General features: G+C 34.6%; 2 protein-coding genes across 2 annotated transcripts; both read right to left on the reverse strand.

Annotated features, from left to right (window-relative positions):
• Positions 1-2106: 2106 nt before the first annotated feature.
• Positions 2107-2631, reverse strand: LOC141898931 (uncharacterized). Its single transcript, XM_074785082.1, has one exon. The coding sequence runs from the start codon at positions 2629-2631 to the stop codon at positions 2107-2109; it is 525 nt and encodes a 174-aa protein (XP_074641183.1).
• A 5186-nt stretch (positions 2632-7817) lies between these two features.
• Positions 7818-8927, reverse strand: LOC141898932 (uncharacterized). Its single transcript, XM_074785083.1, has one exon. The coding sequence runs from the start codon at positions 8925-8927 to the stop codon at positions 7818-7820; it is 1110 nt and encodes a 369-aa protein (XP_074641184.1).
• Between the last annotated feature and the right edge of the window lie 2463 nt (positions 8928-11390).

An 11390-nucleotide genomic window follows, 5' to 3' on the forward strand; every position in this document is an offset into this window, starting at 1 on the left:
TGTTGACTGACAAAGTATACTATGGTTCAGTTCATACCAAAGGTCAAAGGGTCGAAAAATAAATATATCAAATTTATTTTTCGACCCTTCAACCTTTGAGCTGAACCCCTATTATCCCTATTACTCTTAAAATATTCATATATATGAATATGAATAACTTCAAAAATCAATTTAAATAAAGAATTTGATATTAAAATGGAACCAAATAAGGAGTACTACTGTCCAACATGTAAAATCAATATAGATAAATCTCAAAAAGCAAGGCATAATATAACTAGAACACATTTAGAGAAAGGGAAACATCTTAATCAATTTTAATAAAAATATGGATTATAAATGGTGGAACAATCACAAACTATCAATATTCCCCATAAGAAATGTTCAAAATGTGAATTAGATAAATCATTATCAGAATATTATAATAAAAAAACTCAGAAAGATGGTAAGCAAAGTTATTGTAAAACTTGAAGTAAACTAAGTGACAAACAAAATTATAGAAATAATACTGAAACACGCAAAGATAAGATTAAGCAATATCAAGCAAATAATAGAGAATATTATAAAGAACTCAATGAAAATTATCAAAAAGAAAGGCGCCGAACAGATTTTAATTTTAAAATGAAACAATGTTTAAGATCTAAAATATCAAAATTATTCAGTAAAGCTAAACATCCAGTTACACTATCAAATTTGTTGGGTTGTACAGATGAATTCTTAAAATCATGGATTATATATCAGTTTGACGATAAAATGAATGAAAAAAACTATGGTGAATACTTTCACATTGATCACGTGTTACCAATATCGAAATTTGATATGAATGATGAATACAATCAAAAGCTAATCTGGAATTGGAAAAACCTGAGACCTCTTGAAAAGAAGGAAAATATAAGGAAAGGAAATGAACTAGATTTTCAGTTGTATTTAGACCAGTTGGTTAGAGCAAAGACATTTGTTGAATTATGGAACTCAACACATAATGAAAAATACGTTGAATCTTTATAAACGCCCGATGATACTCAGCCTGTATAACTGGTACTTAAAGTTCAAAAGAGAAGAGTCAAAAGAAAATGAGATTATTAAAAGAATTCTAAAATGTTAATCAATTTTAATAAAAATATATATCATAAATGGAAAGTACACAAACTATCAATATAAACAATAATACTGGGGTTATAAATATTCACCATAAGATATGTTATAAGTGTAAAATAAATAAATCATCAGCAGAATATTACAAAGATAAATATTCTAAAGGTGGTATACGAAATATTTGTAAAACTTGTCGTAAACTATATAATAAACAATATCAAGTGAATAATTCAGAAAAATGTAATGAAAAAATAGACGTTGGTGAGCTAATAATCCTGAATATTTTTATGAACATCAAAATAATTACCAAAATGAAAGTTATAAAACAGATTTTAATTTTAAATTGAAACAATGTTTGAGAATTAGATTATCACATTTATTCAGTAAAGATAAACACTCAGTTACACTATCTTATTTGCTAGATTGTTCAGATAAATTTCTAAAATCATGGATTATATTTCAGTTTGATGATAAAATGAATATAAATAATAATGTTGAATATTTCCACATTGATCATGTGTTACCAATATCTAAATTTGACATGAATGATGATTATAATCAGAAATTAATATGGAATTGGAAGAATCTAAGACCATTTGAAAAGAAGGAAAATATTAGGAAAGGAAATAAACTTGATATGAAATTATATTTGGAGCATTTAGATAAAGCAAGGAAATTTATTGAATTATGGAATAGTGATCCAAATAATGAACAATACGTTGAGTCTTTGATAAGTGGTTAAAGAATAGTTTACAGGAATTTAATATAGAGGATCCGAAATGGCTTATCTGGACGGTTATAGTTACCGCTCGTTTAGATTGACAAAAGTAGAAAGGTATTAAATAGAATTTAAATGATATATATTAAAAAAAACAATAACTTCAACTATATAGTGAATTCTATTATATTTTTATTCAAAATCTATTATTTCTTTTCAAAAAGGGAATACTTTATATTTTAAATCATTGTTTCAGTAAATTGCAAAATATTATGAGTTAATGTTAAATTCACCCATCATCCTAAAAATCGCATATTTTCTCCGATACCACGCAACAATTCCCCAAGATTTTTCACCCTATTATTATAGTCCACGCATAGATTTCGCAATCGAATTTGTAATTGTACATATTTTTGGAAAACACGCTTAGTTGGATTATTTCCAAGATTGTTCTGTGCAGTCATCATCTCTACAGATGCATTGTCCTGCTGGAATCCTTTAATGGTGCGCCAGATAGAAGGATGATGATGTCCTATAATGTTGTAGAACTTGTTATTCCACGACTCACAAATATTATTAGTTCTAGCATCGTTAGTTAATGTTGCTTCGCGGACGTTCCAAATTGATGGTTCGTACATTGGCGGTACTTTTCGGAGTCTGACTATCCCGTTCGGGGAGCTAACTGGTCGCCAAGATCCATTTACGTAAGTTGAATTAAAATAGTCCAGAAGTTCAATTACCTCATCAGGGACGTTTTCGAGGAGATACGCCAATCCAGCAGGTACATCATCTACTGGCAAAAATGCTAAGCCATCAAGCATCCCCACAAATAATTGAAATTCGGCATTTTCTCGATAGTGTTGAGATAAACCAAGTGATTGTATTTTGCGCCATGTCGATTGCGTAAGATGAAAGAAACATCCTTTTACATTCACACGGTTATTAAAAGCAACGTTAATGGCTTGCTGTACTGCTCCCTCGTAGTCCAGCATGATGGTTTCTGGTTCTAGATATAGATTTCGCTCCTGGCAATCATTCATTAGAATACGTAGCATATCTTCATAGGTCCCCTGATCTTTCTTCATTAGTAACAATAAGCAACAGATATTGATGTACCACCAAATTGAATTCGAATTACATAAATTTGCTCGAAAAGTGAAGGGGCCATACTAAAATTGCCATCTATAAACATGACTTGGATGAAGCTAGTTTTCGAAGTCCATCATCGCTAGAAAATATAATTCTTCTTCCTTGCTCTTCATTATCATGAAGGAGAAATCTGTCGGCAGCTTCTTCTCCAGATGTCGCAGCCCATTTTCCGTCTATTCTCAATTCTCGTAGTAAATCTGGCTCTTTAGGATAATTCTTTCTACGTTCACGGCGGATACTTTTCTTACAGGCTTCTTCATTTGCAAGACGGGCTTTTACATTGACATCGGTTATCTTTTTATAAGACTTCAGTGAAAATCTGTACTGGTTTATTTCAACTTTCTTCAGCCAATCTCTTCATTTCATTTCTAGATTTAGAAATATCTACAGTTGTCTGGTCTGCAATGTGATTATGCTCTCCAGTTTCTCTTGTGGATTCTTCAACAACGTCAGTAATAACACATCCCTTGCATTTCGTAGTTCTGCTTCTTATACAATTCCATCGAATCTGTCTTGCTGTAGAATATTGTTTCAAGTACATGTAACCATTTAAACACAACTTCAAACCACCTCTAGACGTTTTGATAAATTCAGCCATAGCAATATTATCTTCTCTGTATCTGATTGTGATATGCCCTAATCTCTGAATTTCTGCCTGTTATATAGTTTTTGGTTGATTGTTGATAAGAGTTCAGTGTAATTAGAACGCAGCTGATATATAATCACAATTAGACATTAATTAATGATAAGAGTTCATAACAAATTAGTTTCAATTAGTTAAAACAGGTGTTAAGTTTTCAATCTTTTAAGTGAACACATTCCAGTATTTATAGTCACAGTAAATGTATTAATTTCTAAAATCATGGATTATATTTCAGTTTGATGGTGAAATGAATATAAATAATAATGGTGAATATTTCCACATTGATCATGTGTTACCAATATCTAAATTTGACATGAATGATGATTATAATCAGAAATTAATATGGAATTGGAAGAATCTAAGACCATTTGAAAAGAAGGAAAATATTAGGAAAGGAAATAAACTTGATATGAAATTATATTTTGAGCAATTAGATAAAGCAAGGAAATTTATTGAATCATGGAATAGTGATCCAAATAATGAACAATACGTTGAGTCTTTGATAAGTGGTTAAAGAATAGTTTACAGGAATATAATATCGAGGGTCCGAAATGACTTATCTGGACGGTTATAGTTACCGCTCATTCAAAAGTAGAAAGGTATTAAATACAATTTAAATGATATATATTAAAAAAACAATTACTTCAACTATATAGTGAATTCTATTATATTTTCATTCAAAATCTATTATTTCTTTTCAAAAAGGGAATACTTTATATTTTGATAAGATTTGAATAGAAATTCTTTAACTTTAACTAACCTAGTCAATTTAGTATTAACCTAAAGAGTAACTAGTATCATTTGAAGGATAAGTATAATATATTTTTCGCTTTTTTCACTAATATAAATGTCAAAGAAATCGAGTAAAAATAATATTGATATTGAAAAGACATTTGAAGATTTAGTTATTACAGATAATAATGATACAGTAGTTACTAATTGTATTCAAAATAATAATATTGATCATAAATACTATTTAAAATGTAAGCATCATCTAGAATTATTAATTGCCAGCGGAAAGTGTAACGAATTCCTAAATAGAATTATAACTTTTCAAGAATTAGATAATACGAAACCAGATAAAGTAATAAAATATTTCAAAATATACGAAGAAGCTAGATTAGCTCGAATAAACGATTCTATAAGTGATGGAATAGATGTTACTCTAAGTTATGTAACCGGATAATACCAATTGATGATGAAAATAAATTATATAGTGATTTAAGAAATATATAAAAATTATTTAGTTATGACAGAATTACAAAAATGGGTTGGATACGCTTCATTCCGATTAGGATATTAATTTCTACTGGCGTAATAATATTTTCTAATTTCAAACCTAGAGTAAATAAACCAGATAAAATCGAATCAGATAATAAATCAGATAATATCGAAACAGATATTGAATCAGAACAAAAATTAAGTAAAATAAATGAGTGATGATATTAAGAAGAAGCCTAGATCTGAAAAACAAATTAAATGGGCAAGGGAATTAGGTAAAAGATCTTCAAAGAGCTAAGAAAAAGAAATAAGTGATAGAAATGAACCACAGAAATTATCTGATATTAATTCGAATGATAATTTATCTGATTCTTCTAATACTGGAAGAAATAATTACTTATATATTACAATTGCAGTAATTAATCGCAGTAATTGTATTCTCTGGTGTTATATATAAATATAAATCTAAATCGATAGTAGTGATGATTATAAACCTATTATACCAGAAAATAAAATGTTTTCGATATTTAGATATTCTAACATGTTGACCAATTTTAAATTTAGGTTCTCCAAAATCATGTGTAACAAATGCACCATATAGATTATTCCAAACTATTTCTGAATTATCTTATTTTATAGCTTGTATGGGTTTCATATTTATAGAACTATGTTTAGAATTATTACAACCTTTCACTAAATCATCTAACACATCGATATATTTATAAAATAAAATATTTCCACATTCTAGATTTCAATGTTTTATTAAACCTTTCTATAATAGATGCTTTTTTATCTGAATGTGTTGAAAAATATTCTACATCGCTATCAGATAATAATTTTTTGAAATGTTTATTATAAAATTCCTTACCTTCATCAAATTGTATCTTATCTGGAATAGCTTCTTTGAATATATTTTTAAAAGCATTAGTAACTTCTATACCAGTTTTATTTTTGATTGGTATACTCCATGCGTATCTACTGAATATATCTATATCATTTAATATCCAGAAATATCCTTTGTTGTGTTCTTCTAAGTTCTTCATGTCAATTAAATCTGCTTGCCATTGTTGATCAATATATCAAACCATAACTTTTCTTGTCAAATAATTTTTATCCATTTTCTTATGGATTTGATATGTTGGTTGATTTTGTAACCATAATCTTAGTTCACTATATTTTATATTTTCTTTATCAGATTTAATTTTATCCCATAATTCTGAAACACTAGAATATGATACTTCACTCTCTGGGTTATAATTTAACATAAATCTCTTAAATATTGTTCTTTTTTCATCTTATTTTAATCCATTAATAATAATCTTGGTTTATTTTCAATGACTTTATCATTTGACTTATTTTCTGGTATAATAGGTTTATCATTATCATCATCTTTATTATTAAATTTGAATTTAGATTTATATATTACACCAGAGAATATAATAACTGTGATTAACCCAATTGTAATAGATAAGTAATTATTTCTTCCAGTACTTGCTGACTTTCGTCGAAAACCCTCTTGTAATTCTGTTGATTGTTATTATTATTATTTACATATTTTCCACTTTTTTTCATCACATAAAATTCATCTCTCGGATTCGACAACTGACAGCTACTAAACGGAATGCTGAATTCTGAGAGAAATATAACAGATTTTTCTTCGCGTAGATTCTATCAATGCACTCTCCATCCTATTTTAAACTTAAAATTACATTCAGACAGCTAACACCGGTGGAAATATACTACCCCAGTGATCGGCTATCGGAATGTCCCTTCAGGTGTTCCGTACTCCTGCATACGGTATACCTGAATACACCGATGAAACGATAATACGTCCAAGGAATGCTCCAATATCGGGTCCAAGTCCAAGAGTTTACGAGGCGGCGTTCGCGAGTCTTCTTCTTCTTCTTTAGAGCAATGTGGAGGACCCGTAGTTGAGCATTGTCCCACAGCGTTTGTCAGCGATGCTCGGACTGGATATCAGTTACGGTTAAAATTCAAATATGTAGAGTTAAAAAAAGAAAACAATGTTGGCTGAGTAGGTGACATCTATTTGGAGCTCCACTGCCGGAGGAGCGCAGCCTTGAATGCATCTGCTAAGGACGAAGCACATATCTCTTCTGGTACACTATTCCATAGACGGATAGTTGACGGGAAAAAGGAGTGAAGCTTCACGTTGGTCCTCGTATGATGTACCATCAGTCTATGTGCTACCTTTGTGCTTCGTCTTGCTGGTGTGATGATGCTATCGTCCACCTTGATGTCGATAGGTCCATTGATGATTTTGTACATCATCGTGGCCTTGTTAACATTTCTGCGAGTCTGAAGAGTGTCAAGATCGAGGCGTTGGACTAATTCAGTAGCGCTTGAAGAACGACTGAAATTACGATTAATTCTTCTGGAAGCATGACGTTGAGTCATCTCAAGTTCGTTGATGAGCTTTGTTTGGTATGGGCTCCAAACTGTAGAGGCGTATTCAACGATAGGTCGAGTGAGCGTCTTGTAACACTGAATGTGAGCTTGAGTTGAGCAGCCTTTCAGGTTCCTGTGGACTAAGGCGCTCGCTCTGTTGGCTTTTGCTGCTATTGCTTGTATGTGATCACCCCAGGTTAAGTTCTTGTTGAATACTAGCCCAAGGTATTTAGCCTTGTCAACTTGATCTAGGGGTTGACCGTGCAGATGTTACGTAGATACAATCGGTTTCTTGCGCTGTGTAATGGTGATGGAATGGCATTTCTTGACATTGAACCCCATTTGCCATCGTTTCTCCCGTTCACCCAGTTTAGTGAGATCGTTTTGGAGGCGCTCAGTGTCTGACAGAGTTTTAATTCGTTCATACAGTATCGTGTCATCAGCGAACAGACGTACTACGCATTGGGTATCGTTTCCCAACTCATTGATGTAGATCAAAAACAATGTGGGCCCAAGCCTTGTGGCACACCTGATGTCACAGGTCCAATATCAGAGTATTTACTTTCTACTAGCACCTGTTGAGTTCTATTGGACAAGAAGTTCTCGATCCATGTCAATGTTCTGTCGCGTATGCCATAGTAGTTGAGCTTTACACCGAGGCGCAGATGGGGCACGGGGCACTTTATCGAATGCCTTCGAAAAGTCCAATAATATGGCATCAGTTTGTAGACCAGAGTCAATAGTTGTGCTAAAATCATCGGTTGTAAGAATCAGTTGATTCTCGCAGGAACGGTTTTTACGGAAACCGTGTTGCCCATCGGTGAGAATTTGGTGAGTCTCAAAGTGTTTTGTTATTTCACTCCTGATGATGTGTTCTAGCAACTTGGAACATATTGATGTAAGTGAGACTGGTCGATAGTTTTCTGGTTGACTCCTATTACCTGCTTTGAAGATTGGCTGCACAGAGGCGTGTTTCCAAATTTCTGGTATTTCACCGGTACGTAACGATTCGTTAAACAGTAGACAGACGGCCGGAGCTATTTCTTGCGCTACGGCTTGAAGGATACGACCTGGAATATTGTCTGGTCCACATGTTTTTCTTGGGTTGATTTTATTCAACAGGCAGTATACCCCATGACTGGATACTTGTATATCCGGCATCGCTGGGTAGGGGCTTTCTCCAAGTGACGGAATGTTTGAGGTATCTTCTTTTGTGAAGACTGAGCAGAACTGATTATTCAATATGTTGCTCTTCGCTGAACTATCACTGAAGGTAATGCCACTGCTTGTAAGAGGAGCGACACCAGTCATGTCAGTTTTCCTGCTTTTTATGTATTTCCATATGCGCTTAGAGCTGCTATCACTGGTGAGCATTTCTGCAATGTACTTGTGATAAGCAGTCCGATTTGCCTTCCTAGTTTCGCGTTTTAGTCTACGGTATCGTCTTTCTGATCGTTTTGATTTGGATGTTTTGGCTTTTTTCCAAGCTCTGGCTTTACGACGGGAAAGCTTTTTGAGTTCGTGATTTATCCATGGTTGGTGGAATTTTGTCGATGTAGTCGTCGTTGGGACATGATCTTTTTGAATTTTGAGTAGGTGATTTTGCAGTTCGATCCACTTGGTATTGATTGGTGCTTCTGAGGTCGAATGACGAGTGCAGAAGTCATGTGTGAATCTAGTGGTATCTGTTCTCATTTCATCGAATTTGGCTTTTTTCCATACGCTGACTGTACGAGGATGATTGGTTCGTTTTTACAGTCGATCTCTAAACGGACAAATACTGCCTCTGATGGAGTGTTTATCTGGATCTCCTGTGAGATTAATAGTTTTTTGATCGCGACAAGGACGCGCCATATTCATCATGCCTGTCCTTGCGGTAGACGTCGTAACCTTCCGGGAAAATTTCGGCGTTATGTATCTCTGGCTTTAACCAGGTTTCAGAACCAAGGATTATGTCAGGATCAGTGTACGTGGTTAGATTCCAAAGTTCGGTTTTTTTGGGCGGATGCTCTGAAAGTTGATCACTAGTGTTCGCGTCGTCGCGTTGCATTTCACCGCTACTGGGTTACGCGAAGAGGTGCCACATGACGATGATGGGCTATGCAAGTTCGAAAAGCTATCCTGGGTTTCAAGAATATTTTGTGTTCCTCTGAGCATAATCGGTGACGAGGCATGTACTGGTGTACCCAACTGCTGCGACGAGGTGTTACCATCAGTGTCAAGAGACGAGGTCCTAGATATATCAAGAAGTGATGGGTGGCTGATATTCAGCGATTCAGTCGCTGTGGTTGTGAATAAAGTAGATGAAAAGTTCGGTGTACCGCATATGTAACATGTCCACAATGAGGTGGACGTCTCAAGTTCATATAGCTGGTCAGACATGCCAACACAGTTTGTATGGAACCATAGGTTACATATGTCGCAAGCAATCCCTTTCTGCGTCCACTGCACTGCCTTCGTGCACACTCCGCACGGGTATTTTGGTGTACGCGGGCCAGGATTGGGTTGAATATCGTGTGCTATCATCAACATAAGCAGGACGACTAGGCCTATGCGCCACCATTGTGCAGGATGCCACCTAATAATGTCGATATATATGTAGAAGGATGGAAATGGCATTTTGATTTGATTGTTATTGTTTTTTAGTTGTCCAATATGGCCGATTTCCGGTTTTCGACATTTTACACAGGATGGTAATCAGGTTGATTTAACTTGATTAAAACTAGTCTTCAAAGTTCGTAGTAGCTGGATAGTCCGTGTCCAGTATCCGCAAGCTTTTATGAATGATTTTTATGCAACATTATGCAATTATAATTAGTCCAATAACGTTGTTAGAGGTATTTTTCGAAAGTTTTTGGTCACGAAAGTTGAGAGCTGTTATCCAGTCCGCGCATGCGCAGTCAGAGCAGGTTTAAAGGCATTTGTTTGTTGTTGCCTCCCCTGTATTATTGATTTCCTGTTATTCCGGTTATTTTATTTAAATATATTGCTGATCTGTTCATGTAAACAAAAGCGCCAATACATACACTTTTAACTGATCAAGTTTAAATCAAGGTCGTTGAGTCGCGGTGGCTACCCACTAGAATGACCTTCGACTACATTCAGAGAGAACAGAAACAATAGAAAAGTATCAGGTGATTATCGATAGCCTACTACTACGGAAAACACAGACAGTTGACAAACAGTGTTAGGCCTGTGTCGGTTCGTGCGTACTGGGACTAAAATATACTGGTTGGTTCGGTTGTGAAGTGTGGAAGCTAAGAAAGCCTACCGGTATTTATTTGTCTATAATAGGCCTGTTAGATAGTAGTCAACACCATTTTAAGTAGGAAGTTGTTACCGGTACGTTACTGTACGCTGATCTCCACAGGTTAAACGTACGTGAGTTCCCTACTAACGCCATACGTGAGTTCCTAGTAGCCAATACCATTTTAAGTACGAAATTGTTACCCGTACGTGACGGTACGGTGATATCCACAGGTTAACCGTACGTAAGTTCCCTACAAACGCCGTACGTGAGTTCCTATAATCTGCAAACGCGCATGCGTGAAAGAATAGAGTTTGAGTTAGATGAAGCTAGGCTATTTGTAAATCAAATTTCATCCACCCTGCAGTTACGTTATGTGGCACATTGGGTAAATCACTGGACTACTACTGGATTTTTTTTTGTTAGGTTTCGAATCCCAATATTGCAAGTCTGAGCGTCAACGTACTCACATGCGGCAATCTTGTAGAAATCACCGTACAGTCACGTACAGGTAACAACAGCGTTTTAAGTATTAGGTGAGTACGATAAGCCTACCATGCCTACGCCTACGTACTACAAACATAACTTTTTCCCTCTCGTCGGCCATACAGTGATGTTACTATTACTGGTGCCATTATAACACGGATAGGATTTGGTCAGGACTAGCCTAAAGTATAATTCAGTCTATGCACCAATTCACTCGATAGGCCTATTTTTAAAACAATACAGTGAAGTATGCACACGCAGAAAGGCTAATTGATTTGAGCCATGCAATTAAATTTTACTCAGGCCATCTCAGACCTGCTGACATTAATAGGCAAACCTAGATCCAAAACGTTCATGTGGTCACGGCTTGTATACCAGAAGTCAATGTAGGCCTGTACATTTTGCTGTACGTAGGTTTGGTATAC

This window comes from Tubulanus polymorphus, chromosome 2 (genome assembly GCF_964204645.1).
Source record: "Tubulanus polymorphus chromosome 2, tnTubPoly1.2, whole genome shotgun sequence".
Classification (NCBI taxonomy): Eukaryota; Metazoa; Nemertea; class Palaeonemertea; order Tubulaniformes; family Tubulanidae; genus Tubulanus; species Tubulanus polymorphus.